The sequence below is a fragment of the Natator depressus genome, chromosome 1 (assembly GCF_965152275.1).
Source record: "Natator depressus isolate rNatDep1 chromosome 1, rNatDep2.hap1, whole genome shotgun sequence".
NCBI lineage: Eukaryota > Metazoa > Chordata > Testudines > Cheloniidae > Natator > Natator depressus.
In genome coordinates, this window is record NC_134234.1 from 275,044,882 (window position 1) to 275,070,105 (window position 25,224).

Sequence of the window (25,224 nt, forward strand, 5' to 3'; positions counted from 1 at the left end):
GGCGCATTCTTGTGCCTAGGGATAAATAGAACAGGCAATCCTTACACTATCCTGAAGACAAATGCTATAATTTACCTCCCCTAATCATACCCTAAATATCCCTTGCCCCCCCATGAACATCTACAATATCTATCTTAGGTAGATATGTGGTCCCTATTGCCATGGTATCTGAGCACTTTGCACTCCTTTTCAATATTTATATTCACATCCCCTTTTTTACAGATAGGAAACTGAGGCACTAAGCTGCTAAGTGACTTGCCTAGGGCCACACAGGAAGTCTGTAGTGGAGGAGAAAATTGAACCCCCATTCTACCCATGGTCCAGGCTAGTACTCTAACCATTGGATGATCCTTTGGGGGTGTCATTTAATAAGGCCTTCAAGTCAGCCAACTTAACCCTGCCATAATCATCATCTTCATAGATTGTGCAGGGGGGGGGGGGGATGATGGGATGAATTGCACCCTCAGCAAGTTCGCAGATGACAAAGAGCTCGGGGGAGAGGCAGAGACACCTGGAGTATTGCACCTCATTTTGTTCCCCCCCACTGCAGAGGGGACAAATTGGAGAGAGTCCAGCGGACGGCAACGAAAATGATTAGGGGGTTGGGGCACATGACTTACGCGGAGAAGCTGAGGGAACTGGGGTTATTTAGTCTGCATAAGAAAAGAGTGAGGGGGGAATTTGATAGCAGCCTTCAACTACCTGAAGGGGGGGTTCCAAAGAGGAACTAGGCTGTTCTCAGTCGTGGAGCTAGGCTGTTCTCAGTGGTGGCAGATGACAGAAGAAGGAGCAACCATCTCAAGTTGCAGTGGGGGTGGGGATGTCTAGGTTGGATATTAGGAAACAGTTTCACTAGGAGGGTGGTGAAGCACTGGAATGGGTTACCTAGGGAGGTGGTAGATCTCCATCCTTAAAAGGTTTTTTAAGGCCCCTGCTTGACAAAGCCCTGGCTGGGATGATTTAGTTGGGGTTGGTCCTGCTTTGAGCAGGAGGTTGGACTAGATGACCTCCTGAGGTCTCTTCCAATCCTAATCTTCTATGATTGGGTCAGATTGTTGAGACTCCAGTAAAGTGGTGCAGCAATGAAGAGTCACTGGCCTAGGAAGAAGCATGGCCTGGAGATGCTCTAATTTAGGCCCACATTTAAGAAAGCAGTGCTTTAGCGTGGCCCCTCATCAACCTTTGTTGGGTGGGGCTCCAAACCCATTTGCACCTTAAAGCTGCTTGCCAAAGCTGTCACAAAAAGCCTGCATTTGCCTTCCCTCAACTTGTGTTACATCAGCCAGGGACCCAGCAGAGCAGTGGTGGGCAACCTGTGGTCCGTCAGGGTAATCTGCTTGTGGGCCGTGAGACAGTTTGTTTACATTGACCGTCAGCAGGCACAGGTGCCTGTAGCTCCCAGTAGCTGTGGTTCGCCACTTCCAGTCAATGGGAGCTGTGGGAAGCGGTGGCCAGCACCTCCCTGCGGCCTGCACTGCTTCCTGCGGTGCCCATTGGCCGGGAACAGTGAACCACAGCCACTGGGAGCTGTAGGCGGCCATGCCTTCAGACAGTCAATGTAAACAAACTGTCTTGTGGCCCACCAGCGAATTACCCTGATGGGCTGCGTGCGGCCTGCAGGTTGCCCACCATTGCAGTAGAACAAGCTCATGCACGTCTTTTCATGTGGATTGCTTTTGTTAATCTGCTTTCTTAATTCCAGAATGGCAAAACATGTTCTTTTTCTTCAGCTGTGTGGTATTGCTAAAGTTCTTTATATATTAACCTCATGTAATCTTACATATGTGTTTGGTAAATGGTTGTAAACTACTGGCAGGATGCAAGCAGGACGTGTTTTTAAAGTACAGTAATGGTAAACATGAGTCATTCCCGTTTTATTAAGGATACCATAAATTCAGTATAGTTACATTGCCATTATAGTTCAATTATGCTTATGAGTTAGTGATAACAGGTATGACAAAAGCATAAGACTGCAAAGTTAACTACATGACTGAGAATAAATATATGCAAACATATATGTAGTAAACAGATGTGTTCCAATAGTAGATGTATAAAGAACCACATCAAAGGAGTAATAAGTAAATCAGTCATGTAACTTTTAAGCTTTCAGTTATATGAATTAGATGTAATTGCATGTTGAAAAGGAATACTATTGTGATTATACTGTAATTAAAGTATTCTTATTATACAGTATGACTCTTGAAGGTAGCCACTCTCTTTTAATATAAATAAAACCAACCACTTGCATACTCAGATCCTACCGCGATAACACTGATATACCTTATATTGAAAATCTATTTTTATATCAGCAAAAAGATGTCTGTAAAAATATTATTCTAATATTTTCTTCAGCTGAATGTAGGCTAGAAATCACAAAGAATGTACTTAGCAACATTTGTTGACATTTCACATTCCATAACTAAACAGTGAATATTTTAGAGCTTGCCATATTAACATGCACCATTAGCTATGCAACATGCATTTAGAATAAATACAGTGTTTTAAAACTTTAATGAAAATACATTGCTTGTTTTTGCATTCTCTGTTAATGCAGTTTTAGTAGAAATGAAACAAATTACAATTAGGTGACTGATTTTCAGGCATTAATTATAGACTGCACTAGTTGGTTAGCTATATTAGTTGTTTTTGTTATTAACATTCCATTAATTACTGTGACTAAAAAAAAATACATTAAGTGGATTTTAGACAGGCAACAATAAATCTAAGTAGAGCAATTTTGTTGTTTTCAAATGTGCACAGCAGCTTTTTAAGAAGATCTGAATAAAATTCATTTTCTTTCATGTTCTGACTTGGAGTCAGGGAATGCTGGCAGTATCTTTAGGAGAGTCTTCAGCTAGGGAGGTTGCCAAGGCCATGTCATTTGGTAGTGTGCAGTTTGTAATTGTAATGCTTATGACCTTTAGGTACAAATGAATGATGTCCCTTTATGTTTAAACCCAACAGCTGTTACTGGAGCATTTGGAGTGCCTTGTTTCAAGACATGAAAGGTCTCTGAGGATGACGGTAGTGAAACGGCAAGCACAGTCCCCCTCAGGAGTTTCAAGTGAAGTTGAAGTTCTCAAAGCACTGAAATCTTTGTTTGAGCACCATAAGGCTTTGGATGAAAAGGTACAGTATGGAAAGAAGCTTACTCAGCAGATTATCTCCTTGCTTTACCACACTTACGTTACAGCAGAGCAGCAGTATTGTTTCTCAGTTCTTGGAGTGTACTGTAATACTGAGAGTAGCATATCCAAAAAAAATCTTTGACAAGGCATGACTAACAACTGAAACGTTCATATTTCATTTCTTAGCTTCATTCTGAGGGGGGGTTAGTAAGGATTTTACATAAAAATTAGATCATAACTTATTTGTGGCCACTAGCAATTTTTGTTATAAAACAGTCCATGAAAGTTACATCACTGGCATAAACACCTCTCTCCATTTAGCACGAAGCAAGCATATCTCCCACACATGGAGATGCTAGTCTGTGTTGTGTATTTCAAGAAGCAAGTGATTGCTGAGAAAATATGGGCATCTCAAATTGCAATTCCATGCAGTGGAATTGTGAATAAAGAGATAGCAACATCAGTTCTCTCTCCTAACTAGACATTAGTACTTGACTTTTTAAAAGGCTTACTACGTGTAATAAAGGTTTTGATCTGGAATGTAGCACTCTGAATGCCAGGGAATTTTTGATAGTATTCATTGTACAGATTTCTTAAATGTAAATGTACACCTGTTTTTGTGTAAGTCCTGCAAGAGTTTGCAAATACTCACCACAAATTAATATTTGAGGAGCAGTAGTCCACAAAACTTTATGAATACATTAGTTATATTCAAAGAATAGAATGTTTTTTTCATTGTTATTAGAAGTGTCGAACATTGCAGGTTATGTCTCTTCATATTGGATTTGACCAGCAGGTGCCATGTTACGTGAAAGTCACCTGCACTTATTTAAAGTCTAGCCTAAAGTGTATCTGTGTTTAGCTAGCAAGGAGTGATATTTTATTAAGGTAAACATTACTAACATGAATTTTAAGGAAGTTTATATAGATGTATTGGTGTATGTATGTGTGTATATCAATATGTAGTAGCTTCTCTTAGCTGTTAGGTTTAGTGAGCTTTTGACTAGCATAATTTGCATAAACAAGTATTGTCAGTAATATCCTTTGGAGATTAGTAGGGTTTATGATATTTAAAAGGCTGAAAAAAAAATATAAGCAGAGAATTTCTGCCACATAGTAGTTTTTAGCATTTAGTTGAATAATAAACAAATCCTGAGAACTGCCATAGTTTACCACCATATATACTATTTACAGAAATTCAGCAAACACATGTGTCAGATTTTATGAGGTTAATATATAAAGAGCTTTAGCAATATGATGCAACTGAAGAAAAAAGGGGGGGGGGGCTTATTTTGGGTTTAAATTGCAGCAAGGGTGGTGTCAAGGTTCCTTCCCCACTCTGAACTCTAGGGTACAAATGTGGGGACCTGCATGAAAACCTCCTAAGCTTACTTTTACCAGCTTAGGTTAAAACTTCCCCAAGGTACAAACTATTTTTTACCCTCTGCCCTTGGACTTCCACTGTCACCACCAAACTTTATCTGGGTTCCTGAGAAAACATAGTTTGGACACGTCTTTCCCCCCCCAAATCCTCCCAACCCTTGCACCCCACTTCCTGGGGAAGGTTTGGTAAAAATCCTCACCAATTTGCATAGGTGACCACAGACCCAAACCCTTGGATCTTAGAACAATGAAAGAGCATTCAGTTTCCTTACAAGACGACTTTTAATAGAAGTAAAAAAGAATCATCTCTGTAAAATCAGGATGGTCAATACCTTACAGGGTAATTAGATTCAAAACAGAGAATCCCTCTAGGCAAAACCCTTAAGTTACAAAAAAGACACACAGACAGGAATAGTCATTCTATTCAGCACAGCTATTTTCTCAGCCATTTAAAGAAATCATAATCTAACAAACACATACCTAGCTAGCTTACTTACTAAGTTCTAAGACTCCATTCCTGTTCTGTCCCCGGCAAAAGCATCACACAGACAGACGTTTTTCTCCCTCCTCCCAGCTTTTGAAAGTATCTTGTCTCCTCATTGGTCATTTTGGTCAGGTGCCAGCGAGGTTAACTTTAGTTCTTAACCCTTTACAGGTGAGAGGAATTTTCCTCTGGCCAGGAGGGATTTTAAAGGGGTTTACCCTTCCCTTTATATTTATGGCAGGTGGTTTAAGTTGGACATTAGGAAAAACTTCTTAACTGTCAGAGTAGGATAAGCACTGGAATAAATTGCCTAGGGAGGTTGTGGAATCTCTATCATTGGAGATTTTTAAGAGCAGGTTAGATAAACACCCATCTGGGGTGGTCTAGATAATACTTAGTCCTGCCTTTAGTGCAAGGAACTGGACTAGAAGACTTCAAGGGCTCTTCCAGTCCTACAATTCTATGATTCCAGACCCTATCGCTAGAAGCTAGAACTATCCCCTTTCCAAGGGTATAATGCTTCTAATTCCACCTAGTCAGGGCTGCAAGTTAACTGACTTTAAGGTCATGGCATTTTAATGTATAGAAAAGGTGTGACTTGCCTATAGCTGAATCTTACCAATTTTGGGCCTTGGACAGGTCTAACTGGGGGTGGAGGGGAGAATTTCACAGTTGGGGTAGAGAAAAAGGAAAGTTTTGTAACAGACTTTTTTTTAAAATTATTATTTTTTTTTTAAAAGAATGGTGGCTGCTTGAAACTATTCAGAGCAGAGTTATGGAACATTCGGATTTGTCTACATGGGACATTAGTGTGTGGTAACCCAGAGTGTAAATCTACAGCCCACTAGCTTGCCATGCAACAACATCCTGTGTGGACCCTGCTATAGTGCACTAACAGTTTGACATCACACTGTGATATACTCCCATTTCAAAAGTCCTGCAGAACGTTTAGTGCACTGTAGCAGGGTTCACTGGGTGAGTTAGTGGGCAGCAAACTAGTGATCTGTAAATTCAAACCCTGATTTGCTACACATTAACTTGCCTTGTAGAGAAGCCCTTAAAATAGTTTAGGAGAGAACAGATTGAAAAATGGTATTACTGTACTGTGGGAAATTCTGATATTTTGACAGTTGTTTTAATCCCAACTAGGATGAAAAGTTGAAATACCAAAACTTTTCACAGAATGAAAACGTCAGAAAAATTCACTTTGGAAATGTTTCATTTCAACATCAAAACAAAACATTTAAACATTGTTAAAATGAAACGTTTCATTTCAGTTTGTTGACTTAAAATGAAATTTTTTGTCCTGTGATGAACCATGGTTGCTCAGCCACAGATTGAGACTGTGGTGAATCATTGGAGATTTAGTCTGGCTCAGAAGCTGGGTCCATAAGAGAGAATGGTGGCATGAGGTTTCCTCACTTACAACTCCCATGAGGCACTATAGTAGCTCAGAGGGATGCATAATGTTAACCTGAAACAAAAGGTTTCATTTTGTTTTTCCTGGCAGAAAATTCTGCTGAAAGCTGTCTTTTCCCATGGAAAATTCAGATTTAGATAAAACCTTATTTTACCATTTACAGCAGCCCTGATTAGGAGGAGGTAGATTAGAAGGTAAAGAGGCAGTGAGGGAGCCAAAGGTATATGAAAAAATGTATCACATGGGTTTTTTTCACATGGGTATTACCTCCATATATGTTGGTTGTATGTGCAGGTCTCTATTTATAGATATAGACCGATATAAAATACCAAGCCAGTTTCTCTGGTTTGGCCAAGGTATGCTTGGTAAAACATTAAAGGGAGAGTATAAAGGTGACAATAAGCTACTTCTACCATGTGCCCCGTATCCTGTATTGTCCTATTACCATATTTCTTGCCAAAGAAAGTTAGAGCTGAAGGCCATTCTGTTTTCCACTGGCTGCCCACAGCTCCAAATGGCTTTTACAACACTTAGATATACGTGTAACATCCCTGCTCAAGTAATCTGTGATTGAGCCTGTACGCCTGTACCTAAAATCATGAGCCTCTATTGTTTGAGGTGAAGGGCTAAGCTAATTATTTCTAAGGCAATAGGAGACCTATAAACCTCCATCTGTGTTCTAACCACTAGCACAGTTTTGTTATGGGTTACAGAGGGACGGACCAGCCATACCCTTTTTTCCCCCATCCACACTCCCTGCAATGGAGCAACACACAAACCAGCTGGGCAATACCAGTGAATATGGCCCAGTCTCACCTCTTCAATATATAGTCTCGTGCAACAGAGGGGAGAATCTGACCTTTGGACATTCAAATCGGTTTTATTTTGCAGGGAGAATGTTGGCCAGAAAACACAAAATTATTCCAAATGCTTCTGAGAAAGTACGACAGGGTCTTTGCCCAAGCAGACTGGCCTTAGTATTCTGACCAAAAATCCTAACCAGATGTGTGTATTCTGCCTAATTGAAAATTTTCCTTTGTAATATCAACTCTCACACTAACTTACAACACTAAAATACTGTTGTATCGTGTTTCAACAGATTCTGTCACAGTGTGGTTGTGTTTCACTGGTGGGGGCAATGATTCCTACCTACACAGTATAACAGCCACTGCAGTGGAGTCATTGCTGTAATGGGATTTGATGCAAAGCCACACAGTATTTTAAGAAGGGAAAGTGGGGGGAAAAACAATTAAAATTGAAAAAGGAGATTTTTTCCAGCTAGACACACTATAAATATCTAAGTAGAAATTCTGGGTTGGGCATCAAGGCTGATAACACCCTTTTGTGGAAGTTGCCTTGGGATAACTACAAGTGGTCAGGGTCTGAGTTTTGCTTGTCATCTCAGAGGCGGCAATTGCCACCAACACAGTATCCCCATGCATCATGCTGAGGCTTTAACTTCACTTACTCAGAGAGAACAATGCTAATGCCATTGTCATTGCTACTGACCATGTCCCCAAGAACAGCTGACGCAGCATCTGGCTATTACTTCGAGGGTCTCCATTCCATGTAGTGTACTCACTAAAGGCCTGATACTGCTATATTGAACTCAATGAGCAAATCCTAGTAGCTATAATGGGAGCAAGATTTGGCTCTAATGCCTACTCTGCTGGGCTTTTTAGATCTGACAAGGTTTAGACAAAAAAGATCAGTCAGTTTGACCACATTATAAAACAGATGAGAAGAACATGCAAGAGTGGGGATCTAATCGCTGTCATTGAAAAATTACCTTGTTTAAGTGCTTTATAAAAAAATACCACTCATGGGGAAAATGGATTATGTGAGTCTTAAAATATTATTGGTCACACATACATTATATTAATAACATTATTCAAAAGTCTTCTGAAATCAGTCTTCTGTAGTCCTGATGTATTTTCTGGGAAGCTTAAGTACATCACATCTTTAAGCATTTCTGTGGGTGAGTTAGTTGAGGAAGACTTTGCAACAAACTCCATTTGCACTATAAAAATAAAAATGTTTTTCTCTTTGTTTTGTCACAGCATATATCAATTTTCTTTTCCTTCTCTATATATCTAACTGTGTTATAATTGTTAACTTTTAGGTTCTTATCAACCTAAAAGTTGAGTTTTGCTGCCAATTCTGGATTCTCTTGGTGTCAAGAGCTACACAATGTCCTCAGTGCAGTCAAAATACCACAGAATCCTTGTTCTACCAGAGAAACAACCATGAAGAGCTTGTTGATTTAATAGAATGTGTTTACATCTCATTTTTTGTAAAGAAGAGATCGCAAAGTGTTTTACAATAATGTGTTACATACTATTCATTCTGTGACCTTTTGAGCAAAGATGTCCTCTGAAAACCTGGGGTTAGTTTATCATTTTCCATGCAGGACCTGCAGAAGAGGAAAATTTTGTCACAACAATCGACTGGTTTTGGGCTGCATATATTCTTGCATTACAAGCCCTGTATAGAGACAGAACAGTAAAAGGGTAGATAGGCCATGGTGGTTTTTTTAGCCCTGTAGGTCACCAATCAGACAGAGAGTTGAAGTGTCTCTAAATGCCCTCCATTCCCCAATGGCAGCTTGACATGTTCATGAGCTCTGCTGCCAGTTAGGTCCCAAACACAGGTTCTCACTTCTATGTTCTCAGCAGGGATTTCTGTGTCATGGGAAGGGAGTAACAGTCACAACAATAGTCATGCCTTGAAGCTACATTCCTAGGAATCATGCAGTTTACAGAGGATATTCCCTCAGCCTACCCATTCCACTTCAGAAATGGGAAACTGACTACATTTATCACATCCTTTGGGAGATTTTGCTTTCAAAGATTACCCTCTGGGATTACCAGTGCACCTGAAATTTTCCAAAGGAAGATGGCAAAACACAAATGGAGTTGTAGTCTTAGTGGATGATATTATGATGTATGGGTTTTCCATGGAAGAAACCCTCAAGGAAGGTCTAATCTTAGTCAGTCTGGACTGAAGCTACAAGAAAAACGTGCATTTTCTGCTTATCCCAAAATCAAGTTTTTGTGACAGACAGTAAACAAAGATAGAATCAGTCCTAGCCCTGAGAAGGTAAAAGCAATTTGAGAATTGAATACATCAATGAATGTACCAGAACCGAGACACCTCCTGGGGATGGTAAATGGCCTTGATTGATCTAAGACCTTTCTAAAGTGACAAAACCACTGAGTGAACTATTAAAGTCTGACAGAAATTGCCCTCAAAAAAGGTAAAAGAAATTATCTCAGTACCTCCAGTTCTCAAGTACTATGATGTGAACAAACCCACAATGGTCAGTGCAGATGCAAGCAGCTAGAGGTGATGTGTGTATGGGGGGGGAAAATACAGGGTCATGTGCCTGCCCCCCACCGCTTTGCTTGTACTCAGCATGCTCACATGGATTTAGCATGCTCAGAAACACTGATGAAGCCGGCTGCCCTCACTCTACCCCTCCCTCCCACTCTCAGCAGGCACAGGTCATTTCTTCAAGCAGCTATGGCCTGTGTGATTTATTATTGTAGCAACATGGAACTCAGTGGAAGCCAGTTGCATTTTGCTCTCACATTCACAGAAGCAGAAAGACATGCACAGATTGAAAAGGAGTACCTGGAAAGCATATGGGCATGTGAGAACTTTCACAGATATCTTTGTGGACTGGATTTGTTTATGCTGAATACAGACCATAATCTGTCTGTAACCCTCATTAACGGAAAAGACCAGGATCAAGCATTGCTGATATGCAGTCATCCATTGATAAGGTTAGTAATTGAACCCAATTGCTAAATTCCTGGAAAAAAATCTGATAGTAGCAGACACTGTCTTGGAGCCCAGCATCACACTCAACTATCCATGAGCTCCAAATGAGTAAATGGATGCTATGAACACATACAGACCAGTGCCAGAAAAGACTACACCAGCTACAACAAGCAACCTTAACAGACACACAACTTCAAGAAGTTCCAAGTTATGTGAGGGCCCGCTGCCGAGAGTATCTAAAAGGACACCAAGGAAGTGATAAGAGACTACTTTGCAGTATGTGGACAATTAAGCAAGTCAAATGGACTCATGATTAAAGGCAATTGCATCGTAATTCAAAACTAAATAAGAGGAGAAATCCTAAACCTCATCCATGAAGGACATCAAGGACTAACTAAATGCCAACCAGTCAGTGTGGTGGCCGGGCATCGGCAAGGATATAAAGAATATGGTATCTGCATGTGAACATTGCAGAACTAACAGACTGACACAACACAAAGACCCTTTAATAACACCTTTACCAGACAGACCTTGGAAAAGACAAGCTGCTGATTTATGTGAATTCAGGGGACATCGTTACCTGGTTGTAGTGGACTATTTTTCCAGGTATACAGAAATAATTTACTTGAAAGACATAACCTGTTGTAGTGTTATCAAGAAACGGAAGTGCACTTTTGCACGTTTTGGTATTCCTTAACAACTAGTGATGGACAATGGACCACAATTCACAGCAGTGGACTTTAAGACATTCCAAATGAGATATGATTTTGATTACTAGCAGCACACATTATCCACAAATGAACAGGGAGGCTGATAGAGCTCTACAGATAGCCAAGAAAATCCTACAGCAGGATGATCCATTCCTTGCTCTTCTGAGCTACAGATCAACATTGATAACAGCTACTGGATATAGTCCAGCACAGTTCCTGGTGGGAAAACTCAGAACTACAGTTCTGACTTCGGAAAAGGACCTCTCTCTAAAGTGGCCATCCATGAGGAGAGTAGCCAAATCAGATTTAAAAAAAAGCAAAAAAAGAGTTTACAAATCTTTTTAACTAGTGACATCTGTTGTAGAGAACTTCTGGGTTTATGACCTGGTGACATGTTTGCATCAAACTGGATGGGGGAAAAGAAGGATGGAAAACTCCAGATGTTGTAATGAAAAAAAAATTGCTCACGTCATGTGCTCGAAACCAGCAGAGAGTTAAACAGAAACCTCAACATCTACAGTTTGTTCGTCAAAAAACAAAACAAAAAAAACACCAGAGCAAACTTTACAGATGGCAGACAGAACATAAGAATGGGCATACTGGGTCAGACCAATGGCTCATCTAGCCCAGTAGCCTGTCTTCTCAAAGTCAGTTGCTTTAGAGGGAATGAACAGAACAGGCAGAGTGATCCATCCCCTGCCGTCCATTCCCAGCTTCTGGCAGTTGGAGGCTAGGGACACCTAGACCATGGGGTTGCATCCCTGACCATGTTGGCTAATAACTTCATGTAGGATAGGTCCATTGATGGCTATCTAATTCTTTTTGAACTTCAGCGTTTTGGCCTTCACATCTGCTAGCAATGAGTTCTACAGTTTGATCGTGCAGTGTCTGAATAAGTACTAACTTTCATTTGTTTTAAACCTGCTGCCTATTAATTTCATTGGGTGATCTCTGGTTTGTGTTGTGAGAAGGCGTAAACACTTCCTTATTCACTTTTTTCATGCCGTTCCCGATTTTATAGAACTTTCTCAGGTCCACCTTAGTTGTCTCTTTACTAAGACGAAAAGTCTCAGTCTTTTTAATCTCTCTCCTCATACGGAAGCTGTTCCATACCCCTTCATCATTTTTGCCCTTCTCTGTACCTTTTCCAGTTCTAATGTATCTCTTTTGAGATGGGGCGATCAGAACGCTATAGAGTATTCAAGGTGTGGACATACCATGGATTTATATAGTGGCATTATGATATTTTCTGTCTTATCTATTCCTCTCCTAACTGATCCTAACGTTGTTAGCTTTTTTGACTGCTACTGCACATTGAGCAGATGTTTTCAGAGAACTGTCCACAGAGACTCCAAAATATCGTTCTCTTAAGTGGTAACCGCTAATTTAGATCCCATTATTTTCCAAGATGCATTACTTTGCATTTATCAACACTGTATGCCATCTGCCATTTTCTAGCCCAGTCATCCAGTTTTGCGAGATCCTTTTCTAACTCTTCATAGTCAGTTTTGTATTTAATTATCCTGAGTAATTTTGTTTCATCTGCAAACTTTGCCCCTCACCATTTACTCCTTTCCCCAGATTTATGAATATGTTGAACAGCACTGGTCCCAGTACAGATTCATAGGGGACCCCACTATTTACTTCTCTCAACTGAAAACTGACCATTTATTCCTGCCCTTTGCTTCCCATCTTTTAAACCAGTTACTGATCCATGAAAGACCCTCCCTCTCATCCCATGACTGCCTAGTTTGCTTAAGAGCCTTTGGTGAGGGATCCTTGTGAAAGCTTACTGAAAATCCAAGTACACTAAATGCACTGGATCTCCCTTGTCCCCATGTTTTTTGGCCCCCTCAGAGAATTCTAGTGGATTGGTGAGGCATGATTTCCCTTTACAAAAGCTGTGTTGATTCAACACATTGTGTTCATCTAGGTATCTGATAATTCTGTTCTTCACTATAGTTTCAACCAATTTGCCTAGTACCAAAGTAAGGCTCACTGCCCTGCAATTGCTAGTATCACATTTGGAGCCTTTTTTAAAAAAAAAAAAAAAAAAAAAAAAAAAAGGCATTACATTAGCTTATCCCCCAGTTATCTGGAACGGAGGCTGATTTAAGTGATTTACTTACCACAGTTAGTAGTTCTGCAGTTTCATATTTGAGCTCCTTCAGAACTTTTGGGTGAATAAGTCACCACAACCAGACGGTATTGTTTAATTTTACAGTTTGTTCCAAAACCTCCTCTATGGACACCTCAATCTGGGATAGTTCCTCAGATTTGTCATATAAAAAGAATGATGGGCAATCTCCCTCACAACATCTATGCAAATAATTCATTTAGCTTCTCCACAACAGCCTTGTCTTCCTTGAGCATTCCTTTAGCACCTCAATCATCCAGTGGCTGCACTGATTGTTTGGCAGGCTTTCTGCTTCCAATACAGGTTCAAAAATTTGCTGTTAATTTTTGTCTTTACTAGTTGCTTTTCAAATTCTTTTTTGGCCTGCCCAATTAGGCCTGTCTTTACACTTGACTTGCCAGAGTTTGTTCTTTTCTATATTGCTCAATAGCATTTGACTTCCAATTTTTAAAATATGTCTTTTTGTTTCTAACAGCCTCTTTTACTCTGTTAGCTAGTCTGGGTGGCACTTTTTGGTCCTCTGTTGTTTTCTTTGGGGGGGGGGGGAGGAGGATACATAGAATGAGTATCTATTATGGTATTTTAAAAAAATTCCATGCAGTTTTCAGGCATTTTACACTTGTGACTGTTCCTCTTAATTTCAATAATAATAAGATGACGACTCCAATATTCCAAAACTGACCAGAGACCATTGTTGTAACAACTTGGTTATCTGGCTGTCCACTAGGTGCATGTTTGGGTCGTGTAATGATAAAACCAGTATGATTCAGAAACACTTAACAGACTGGTATGTAGTGAACTTTAAGCATAGCATGATTTTGTAAATGTTGGCAATGTAAAACGTAAAGGGAGAGATGTAATAGAATGCTAAACTGTATTATACTATTCAGCCACTAGGTGGCAGCATGTGTAATGTACCTGACCTGAGCTGGCAATAAAACTACAGGAATGTAAAAAGAAAAGGAGTACTAGTGGCACCTTAGAGACTAACCAATTTGTTTGAGCATGAGCTTTCGTGAGCTACAGTCCACTTCATCAGATGCATTCAGTGGAAAAATACAGTGAGGAGATTCATATACACACAGAAAATGAAAAAATGGGTGTTATCATACACACTGTAAGGAGAGTGATCACTTAAGATGAGCTATTACCAGCAGGAGAGCGGGGGGAGGGGTGGGGAGAAAGCCTTTTGTAGTGATAATCAAGGTGGGCCATTTCCAGCAGTTAACAGGAATGTCCAAGGAGTGGTGGGGGGGGGAAAAATAGACATGGGGAAATAGTTTTACTTTGTGTAATGACATATCCACTCCCAGTCTCTATTCAAGCCTAAGATTAATTGTATCCAGTTTGCAAATTAATTCCAATTCAGCAGTCTCTCGTTGGAGTCTGGTTTTGAAGTCTTTTTGTTGTAATATTGTGACCTTTAGGTCTGTAATCGAGTGACCAGAGAGATTGAAGTGTTTTCTGACTAGTTTATGTATGTTATAATTCTTGACATCTGATTTGTGTCCATTTATTCTTTTACGTAGAGACTGTCCAGTTTGACCAATGTACATGGCAGAGGGACATTGCTGGCACATGATGGCATATATCACATTGGTAGATGTGCAGGTGAATGAGCCTCTGATAGTGTGGCTGATGTGATTAGGCCCTGTGATGGTGTCCCCTGAATAGATATGTGGGCACAGTTGGCAACGGGCTTTGTTGCAAGGATAGGTTCCTGGGTTAGTGGGGGCTGAAGGTGATGGCTAGTGGCGTTCTGTTATTATCTTTGTTGGGCCTGTCCTGTAGTAGGTGACTTCTGGGTACTCTTCTGGCTCTGTCAATTTGTTTCTTCACTTCAGCAGGTGGGTATTGTAGTTGTAAGAATGCTTGATAGAGATCTTGTAGGGGTTTGTCTCTGTCTGAGGGGTTGGAGCAAATGTGGTTGTATCGTAGAGGTTGGCTGTAGACGATGGATCATGTGGTGTGGTCTGGATGAAAGCTGGAAGCATGTAGCATGTTTATTCCTCACCCCCCCCCCCCCCACTCCTCGGAGGTTCCTGTTAACCTTTTGTAGTGATGATCAAGGTGGGCCATTTCCACCAGTTTTCTTCCCACCCCTCCCCCCGCTCTCCTGCTGGTAATTGCTCATCTTAAGTGATCACTCTCCTTACAGTGTGTATGATAACACCCATTTTTTCATGTTCTGTGTGTATAGAAATCTCCTCACTGTATTTTCCACTGAATGCATCCGATGGAGAGCTGTAGGTCACGAAAGCTCATGCTCAAATAAATTGGTTAGTCTCTAAGGTGCCACTAGTACTTCTTTTCTTTTTGCGAATACAGACTAACACGGCCGCTACTCTGAAGCCTGTCATTATACAGGAGTGTATTAACATGTCTTAAAAAACCCACATCTCCTGTCTCTCCTTCTGGGGTAGAAGTTCTGTAACCAGTCCATATCTGGTACATAACACCTATCTGCTTGAAAAATGTGCTGTCTGAGCTTTAACATCCACCCAATATCCAGACTCTGTGTAACATTTCATCTGAAGGATGACACTGGTAGTGCAGCACCTTGCTAAATACACCACTGGATTGTTAGAACCTAGTACAGATCCAGTCCTGAAGTCAGATTTGAATCTACTTCCACCTGGCTCAGAGGAGAGCAATACTTACAGAATTATCCTGATGCTTCAAACCACACCTAACACATCCACAGAATGGGAGTAATTTAAGATGTCTTTTCATATTAAAAAGCAAAATGTTTAACTTCTTTAATTCTGAATAAATCCTGAATCCAAAACATGGTGCTATAGGAGTCTCAAGATTTATATTGTCTCTTGCAGACAAACAAATCATACATAACTTCACCACACAAGAGCTCAGACCTTTCTGCTTGAGGTATAGATGGAAGTGATATTTCAAGCTACTTTCTAATCCATTGTATATCATGTCAAAGTGTAGTCTGTGTTATTTTATGTATATGTATAAAATGAAAATCAGGAATAGCTAGAAATAAAAATAGAAAATGGGCAAAACAGTCATGAGACCAGTGCATATATTTGAGCAACCTCAAAATTAGTTCTTAGCCATATCAGATGATGTCAGTGAATATTTAGATTTTTTTTTTTTTTTTAGGAACACCAGGTAGCAAGACAAACAGTAATTTGTGTAGATAACTGGAATAACCCAATAGGATAACTGGAATAACCCAAGACAGAGCATGTTTTTTATCTGTCTTGACTGTCTTTTCTTTTAAACATATCTCAGTTTGTGATAAAGAAATAAAATTCTATGTTAATCGGTTACAGTATTTTCCTGTAGTCTGCACACAGATCAGCAGCCACCAGTTACCTATCTGGGAGTCTTGCTAGCACTATGGAATGGTAGTATCAGCTTCATAGTCAAGGTAGAAGTTAGCTTCCCATTATAAGCCACCATAAAATTCCCCCAAAAGAAATAAATTTCAAATGCCACATCTTATCTCTGGACAGAACTTCTCAGATAGTTTGGAAAAATCTGAAAAGGAGTATTTAAAGTTATAGTGTTGCCCTAACTTGAATCGGAATCTAACTTAGCCCCCAAGATTCAGGGATGGGAAGGTAAAGGAAAGTTGCCTATGCTTCCACCCTCTCAGAGGCGTCAGAGCATTTAAAATCTTCTCTTGTTGTCTCTGAAAAAAATTCCTAATTTTTTTTGTCTGATTGTATCTCCAAATCGGTTGGTAAAAAAAACTCCAGATTTTTTGTGTTGGCCTTATTGAGAAATGCCCTTTAGTGTTTTTGGGGCGGTCAAGAAAGGCAGGGACTAAGCAAATTACAAACATATGTGGAGTACTAGAGGCTATAAAACAGATAGAAAGAGGAGATACAGGAAGGCCATGGGAGGGCCACTGAGAGGAAGAGGAAGCGCTGTCTCTCCCTTCAGTAATCCCTGCAAGGAAATGGCTTCTGGAAGAAGCTCCCAGACTGGGAAGTAACAAAGAAATTAACAATCTTGTTCATGCAGAAGGACTTTGCTGTTCAGTGACATAATAAGATCTGTCAAAGCAAGTTTCCCCTCTTGCAGGCTTTATGTAGCAACTGGATTTAAACTTTTGGTACTAATTTCTCTTTAAAAAGTAAATTTAAAAGGAAAAGAAAGGTTTTAAACCTTAACTTTTTAAAGAAAGTTTTCTGACTTAATTTTGAGGTAAAGTTGCCGCATAAACAAGAACAGCAACAGAAGTTTTTATGGTCTCAATTACGGTTGTCAGAGATTATTAATTCCCTTAACATAAGCGCTGGGCAGATACAACAGAAAAGTATATGTAGTTATTCTTGCAGATTAAAACAACTAATTTTCTTCAACACGAGTTACAATCTTTTAATTAAGAAACAGGCAGGTAAGTGGAGTTTTAGTCACAAATATTCATAGAAAAAACATCACAAATACTATCATGAATAAATAATTTTAAAGCTCTTTGTGGGCTAGGAATTAGAAAGGGAAGATTTGGCAGAAGAGGGGAAATAAGTGAGAAGCAGTTACTAGGAGATACAGTAGGATAGGCAGCATGTAACCACCTACAGGAATGTGTGACAGGGTTGAGACTCACCACTGCAGCACCTCCTGCTGTTCACTCTGGGAATTAGCTCAGTTCATGCAGCACACCCTCTGCCAGGGGTGTCCCATCCATCTCTCGCCCTAGATTGGCATCTCAACCCGCATTGCTCCCAGCTTGCGGCGTCCTCTTCAGGACACTGTCCTCCGGCAGTGCCCACTGCTCCAGTCTCACCCCCTTCCAGGGGTTTGGTGTTATCAGCAGTCCTTCTCTTCGCCCCAGCCACAATGGTCAACCACACCCCAAAGTCTAACCCCCTTTTGGCAGGGGCCTGGTGCAGTCTGTGATGGCCACTCCCAATGGCTAGGGAGAAGTACAAGGGGGGGGACCCAAGCCCACCCTCTACTCTGCATCCCAACCCAGAGACCCTTTGGCAGCAGCCTTCCTGCCTGCCGTCCTTCTCTCCCTTCATCCATCTTTCTCCCTGGGCTGTTTCCCCTTTGCACCGGCTAGGTCCTTTTTCTCAGGGCCTGCAGCCTAGCAGATACCAGGCAGGAGTTCCCGTTTCCCTGCCCCCCTCACACAGAGGAGCAGACCTTTACCCACTGAAGGCATGGAAAAGACTGCCTACTCCCTTCCTGGGCAGCCTTTATATAGGGCCTAGCCTAGCCCTGATTGGCTGTAATACTGGCCCTGACTGGCTCTCTAACAGGCCCTCCCTGATTGGCTGCTGCCTTGCGCAGCTGCTCTGGCCTGTTGTAGCCCAATCTGGCATGGGTGTGGGGCACCACCCCACCACAGAATGCCAGCAAGAGATTAACCATGTGACACTGAAAGATCAATGATGAGCCTGGTTCTTTTTGTGGCACTTCAAAGCCAGTGGTGTGGCTGGTCATCTGGCTCTGTGGTTGTGCAGTCAGGCAGAAAGGAAAGGGAATACCTTTTCTGCACCATTTGTGGCATTGCATAGGAGAAGTGTCGCCTAGAGGTGTATCCTCTGCTATGTTCTGATTAGTCCTTGTAATGTGTGGTGCCAGTCTGAATTCTCTGTACTTCACAAACCTTATTTAGTGAAGCCTCACACCAGTTCCCTAGAAAGTGGGCAAGTATTGTTACAGTTTACAGACTGGACAGCAGAGGCACATTTCTGATATTTCACAAAACCCTGTGGTTCTTCTCCAGAATATTGCTTGACATTTCTGTGCTTGGCTGCACCATATATAAACGGGACTGATATAATGTGAAGCCCTTGGAGGTCTACAGATGAGAAAGCATTATGATAGTGCCAGTTATCCATATTATGCACATTTACCAGATATAAAAATTAAAAACCATATAAAAATAGACGAGGTAAGAATATCCTGAGTCTGTGTCCACTCATTTTTCTCCTAACAAGATAACACTCAGAATGCCAATCTTTCTAGACCATTCAGAAACTAGATTAGGGTGTGCTTTTGTTGTTGTTTTTTATTTTTTCTTTGTTTTTCAAATAAATTTGGGGGGATGCCAACATAGGATTTATTATAAGAAGTTTGTTGTCAACTTTTTAGGTGGCTCTGGCCATTGTCCCATATGTAAGCAGGGGAATAGTCCCGCTATTGTGGGGAACTTTCTTGGCTTCTGCACTACCCTGGTGAAGTGGGCTAGCGAAAGGATCTGAGTCCTCGCTCCCACTTCCTTTACCCAGTGGCCTCCCGGCCCTTGAGGACTCCCCTTCCACTCTCCTGTCTGGCAGAGTCCTCGTAACCCCAACAAGGCTGGACCCAGGATTCCTGGGGAGCTCGACCCCCAACCCTGCTGCGCTCACCTAGGACAGGAGCTAGGGTGTCCCCACTCTGGGGTACTCTCTCTGCACTGGGCACTTCTCTGACCCACTGACCATTACATACCAGTTAAAGCAAATGCAAGTCAACAATCAACAATTAATTTTAAAAAGAATAAGGAAAAATGGGAAAGGTTAAAGGAAACACATCACTCCGCTCTGTGGCAGGGAACTTCACAAACAGTGTCTCTGGAATGTCAGGGCAGTTCACAGTCTGTTCCTTGTAAGTCCCAGGCCTTCTTCTCAGGCCCTGGCTGTGCTGTAGGGATGCTGTGGGTTGGACACTTGCTCTGGTGGTGGCCACACGCTCTCAGGCGCTAAGTGGTAGGACCCTTCTTCTCAGTGTCGCCCCCACTCTGTCGGGGTTACGATCCAAGCCTGGCCTGCAGAGCCTCATGGCTGAGGTGTCTCCCTGTGCTGGGCCCGCTGCCCAGAGTCCCCCTCGCTCTCCCCAGCTGCTCACCGCACCCAGCTCTGGACTGCTCCAACCCCAGCCACCACTCTGTCTCTGCACTGCTGCTGCTGCTCTGCCTCCAGCTCCCTGGGCTGCTTCTTGGGTCCTCTGGTTACTACAGCTCTGCTCCCAGGACAGGTCTGCTCTGCAGGCTGCTTCTGTGACTCTGCTCCCAGCACTGACCTGCTTCCTGGGCTGCTTTTCTGACCCCTCTGGCTCTGGTTGCTGCAGCTCTCCTCCCAGGACAGGGTCTGCTCTCTGTGGGCTGTGCCTCTGGCTTTGGGGCTGCAGCTCTGCTCCCAGGACAGGGTCTGCTCTCTCTGGATCTAGCTCAGCTTAGACCCCTGCTTTCTCCTTAGCTCAGCCCCACTCTGTCTGATGCAGGCAAATCCAGCTCACACGGAGGACAGGACCTCCCTGGCCTCCTGACTCCCTGATTAGCCTGCCCGCCCTGTCATTCAGGCTGACCTGGAGCATTGGCCTCTCCCCATTGTTCCTGGGGACTGTCAGTCTCAGGGTCCTGATTCCTCATCGACCCTTCCCCCTTTTTAGTATTGGGAACTAGCAACAAAAACACCGCCACTGAATGTTAGCAAGGGGGCAACAGTCCCATTACACATAGTTAGACTTTAATGTTTGTTCTGCATGATTTATAGGTTTCAGGGAAACATCACTAAATGGGCTAAATATTGTTTATGATAGAAGCTCATTGTTGAGTTTCTATATAGAATATACCAGTGCGCTATTTATCGTCAGAGCACATCAGCACAACACTGTCCTTCCTCAATTTTCAAATTGAAATCAGTGGAAGGTTGACTAAGGAAGGAATACAAACTGAGTCAGGAAATAACCAAGATTAGTAGGTTAAACTTTTGTCCTGTTGGTCTAGAGCCAGATCTGGGGACTGCAGCTTCTATGACACACAACATTCAGGAGCTCTGAGCATCATAACTGCATCAGAGACTAGTTTGCATTTTGAAAGGGAAGTTTCTCTCAATTCAAGACATCTGTGCAATGTTTTCATGGCTGCCCAAGGTTCTCCCTCCTCTCACTGTTGGAGTCACAGACTGCTGTCAACCTAACTGGCTGACGTGTATTGGCAGTTCCACGTTGGGGAATGATTATAACATCACAATTGGAGGTGGAGAGTGGGATTATCCCTGGGCAGTTTAGCAAGCAGGTATAGAAAGAATGAATAGGCTTTTCTGTTGAAACAGAACTGTCCTCAGTCAATGTAATGGTTGCTTAGGTTAGGAGAACAAACTGGAGCCAGCAGGCTTAAGATTCTGGAGTGGGTCAGAAAGACAGTGGACCGACCCTATACTCTTTGGGGATTATCTATTGATTGATTGATTGATTGATGGAAGGAAGGAAGGAAATGAAACCCTTCTCAGTTAATTACTCTCCCTCCAGCTGACAGCCCTACCTTTACTACTGCCATATGGTTTAGGGTGAGAAACTGGCATGTGAATAGAGTGGCTCATAGAGTGGCATGTAGCTTATTCATGCAAATTCCCTGCCTGCTCTCACTGGGTGGCTGTGCTCTCACAAACCATGTGGTTCCTCACATTCATCCATTGAGCCCAGGGCCTACTATCCCCAGAATTAGTCAGCCTAGCATGCAGCAACATATGTGGCTTTCTGGGCTTTATTATGCCTCACAGTTCCATATAAACAAGGGTCAGGATTGGGTCCTATAGTATTGCACTGTACAGAATTTAAGAGGTAAATTTTCAGATTCTAGCTGTGTATGTGGCCCAAGCGGGTTTTGTACATTCAAATTCTAGCCCTATTCAAAATCCACATGCAACTGTTAGAATTTTGTTAAAGCATACAAACAGGTGTTTAACCTGTAGAGTGAATGTGCTTGTATGTGTTTTAATTTTGTGTTTCTGTGAGTGGCAGTCCTATGAAATCTTATGAAAATGTACACCTAAATATGAATAATATTTAGAAGTTACTACTGTAGATATTTTAGGTCATTTGAATAAATTATATGACCATACATAGCATGTTCTTACTGCAATTAAACTTGTTTTTGCTTTTTACTAAAACAGTATGCTAATATATATTTTATTCAAATTAACTAAAACAAATAGTGTTGTGCAAGCAACAACTGGTTTAAGATATACACTAGGCTTACATGATCTTTTATTTAATCTAAGCCAGAGTAAATTGCTTTCTTTCTTCCAGAAGGTTTTCTTTACCTGTCAATTAATATAACTTGAATAACTTTCCATGATGCTATTATTTTCTGCAAGTGTATTTGCTGTCTTGACTAAGTTAATTTCAAAATTTGATTTAAAGAAGAATAAGACAAAATAAGTGTACGCATTGCAGCATAGTGTTGGACATAAGTAACTTCAATAGTGTACTAATATGTACAGTTTGAAGTGTTAGCTATTTGTTATTAGTTCTTGTGAATGCTGTAGTGTTAGGTATGTATTATAAGCATTTGCAAAATTCTACTTTCATCAGTAAGGATAGCAGGAGTCAAAAGACAATTATTTTCCCCAAAGTTCTTAATTGATTAGCATTTCTTTCATCATTACCTTTGGATATGAAATAAGTGTTCAAACAAGTAGAAGTTTATATGCCTTCACTTTTATAGAATAAGATACATCACTTTCTTGTTTCCACTATGACCTTTTATGTGTAATATAGACAGTATTAAGGGAAGCCCAGAAAATAGATAATAATGTCTTCTCTCATATATAATAAACTCTCATTTATTACAAACACAGCATTAGATTTTTGTATATAGGAAATATATCTTGTAGATTCTTAATAACTTTTTGCAAAGATAAAATAAAGTGAATGACTTTACTAACAAAGATTGACTTGGTCAGTTACAAATAGTGCTGCACATCAATGAATTTGGTAAATTAAATTAGTATTAGCAGTTATTCTTCACACAATGGACTTGAATGTGTTTTCAGGAGTTCTTTTCCATACCTTTCCTTTGGAACTGTTCCAATAAATTCTTATATTTAGTGTCTTGTGTACTTGTAGAAGGTTGTATTTACTGTACATTTCATAGATTAAAAGGAAATTCTATAGTAACAACGTTAGGCTTTAAAGATTATAACCTATTGCTCACATCTGTGGCTTCACTCTTCTCAGAATCAGGTTTAAAAGGCCTTCTTAGTTAATGTCTCTTTCATGAGTGTTCAGGACACAATACACATACCTGCAAACAGACCTGCAGATTGTACTGTAGTGTTTATGGCAGATTATATAAACCTGAAAGACTGATAGAAATCACGTTACTGCACATATTTTGGTTTTTCTTCTAGGTAAGGGAACGACTGAGGGTTTCTTTAGAAAGAGTCTCTGCACTGGAAGAAGAACTAGCTGCTGCTAACCAGGAGGTAACATAAAACACTTTCTCCCCATTTGAGGTGCAATTTTTCTAACATTCTGTCCCTTGTGTTTCCCATCACTATTATTGAAACTGTCACAAAACAATAAATTATATTCTGTATAGGCCACTGACCACGGCCTATTCTAAGTGGTTGTCATATTAATAAAATCTTCTGATTTCTGCTTTATTCAGATCTGTCATTGTGAGCAGACTAAAAAAACAAGGGCTAGTGACAGGTGCAAAACTTTTCTTTCCTTTACTAGATATGGAAAAGCCATGAGGCAATAGATATGTGTCAGAAATTGTAAGCAATATAACAACACAGTTGCTAAATTGGAGTTCATATCAGATATTGCTATATAACTAGGGACCTGCAAACTCAACAGTAAGTACAATATTATAATTTAAATATACCCTGGGAATGGCTTACAGAGAGAAAACTTAAAGCCGCTACATAACCTATCATAATAGGATATTTTCTCTGTGTACGCATTAACATATAGGGTTTTTTTTATACCTAATCCTGTGCTTATTACTCAAGAATGAGGATTGCAGGCTTGGCTCAGATATTGTACAATCCTTAGTTAATAATTAATATTGATATGTATAGGTCCTCATCCAAATCCATAAAGTTCAATGGAAATCTTTCTGTTGACATCTACTGTCTTAGGACCAGGCCTGTAGTTAATCATCTCAGTATCTAGTTGTTTTGGGGAGATTAGTTATACTCTGTGTTTGCCAGTCAGACACAAGGGAATTCTATTGAAATGATAGCTTGGAAGCCTAAGAAAAAGCACTGTAGTTCTTGGTTTGCCTTCCGAGCCTGGTAAATATGCAAAATAACATATGTACTTGTAATTGTTCTTGCTTTACAATCTACAAATCAGTAATAAGTATATTAAATACAGTAGAATTTTAGCTATTTGGACAGCAAGTATCCAAAACTTTCTAACAAGTTGCAGCTCTGTTTCCCATGTTTTGACTCCATTCTTTCTCACTGAATCCTGCTTATATGAATTATTTGAACAATTTTGGTGTCACCGATTATCATCATATCTCTGACGTCATCACACTAGCATCTGGGCACCTTACAAGGTGTTTACATTTACACATTCAAGTTTACATTTAAACATTCAAGAGTTTGGTGAGAGAGACCAAACATAGAGCTCCATGGATGCTTGTGGCTTTATTTTTCAGCTAGCACACCAGAACTGAATCAATGTAGAAGGCATAGGCAAACAAGGGGGGTTCCAAAGAGGATGGAGCCAGGCTGTTCTCAGAGGTGGCAGATGACAGAAGAAGGAGCAACCATCTCAAGTTGCAGTGAGGGAGGTCTTGATTGGATATTAGGAAAAACTGTTTCACTAGTTGAATGGTGAAGCACTGGAATGGATTACCGAGGGAGGTGGTGGAATCTCCATTGTTAGAGGTGTTTAAGGCCCGGCTTGACAAAGCCCTGGCTGGGATGATTTAGTTGGGATTGGTCCTGCTTTGAGCAGGGGGTTGGACTAGATGACCTCCTGAGGTCTCTTCCAACTCTAATCTTCTATGATTCTAAGTACATCTTGCAGCTCTTTCTAACAGTGGCCAGGTTTGTACTTAATTATCTTTCCACAAGAAGTAAATTACAGACACGCTTGGGTTTGCTACTGAGAATGATCTTCAGTCATAGTCCCAGCCAGCTGGATAATTGTGATCCACTGTAAAGTACAAAATACAGAATCAGTTGCTTCTGATACTTATTTATACCTTGGCCAATAAACACTCTACTGTACCAAGAAGGTGGCTCTTACATCTCTGGACAAAATCAGTTTCAGGGCTAGAGTATAAGCAACTGACCATCCAGTAGTGGGTAGTTTCATCTGGGCAGTTCTTAGAAACCTCTCTTCTAAAGCAAGATCAGTCTGAGCAGTAATAGGCATCAGATGGGGATGGGGAAGGAAAAAGAATGCTGGGATAATAAATATACAGATTAAAATGAATTGAAAGTGAGGATATCTGGAGTACTGTGTGC

General features: G+C 40.9%; 1 protein-coding gene across 7 annotated transcripts in view; it reads left to right on the top strand.

Moving 5' to 3' along the window:
• Positions 1–25,224, top strand: part of PPFIA2 (PTPRF interacting protein alpha 2) — a 617,960-nt gene that overhangs the window by 370,674 nt on the left and 222,062 nt on the right. For 6 of the 7 annotated variants that reach the window (XM_074941964.1, XM_074941963.1, XM_074941965.1 and 3 more), the window contains 2 exons: positions 2,965–3,129; positions 23,143–23,217. In XM_074941964.1, coding sequence (XP_074798065.1) covers positions 2,965–3,129; positions 23,143–23,217 — 240 coding nt within the window. The remainder of the gene's footprint in view (positions 1–2,964; positions 3,130–23,142; positions 23,218–25,224) is intronic. The other variant, XM_074941966.1, reaches the window with a different exon arrangement.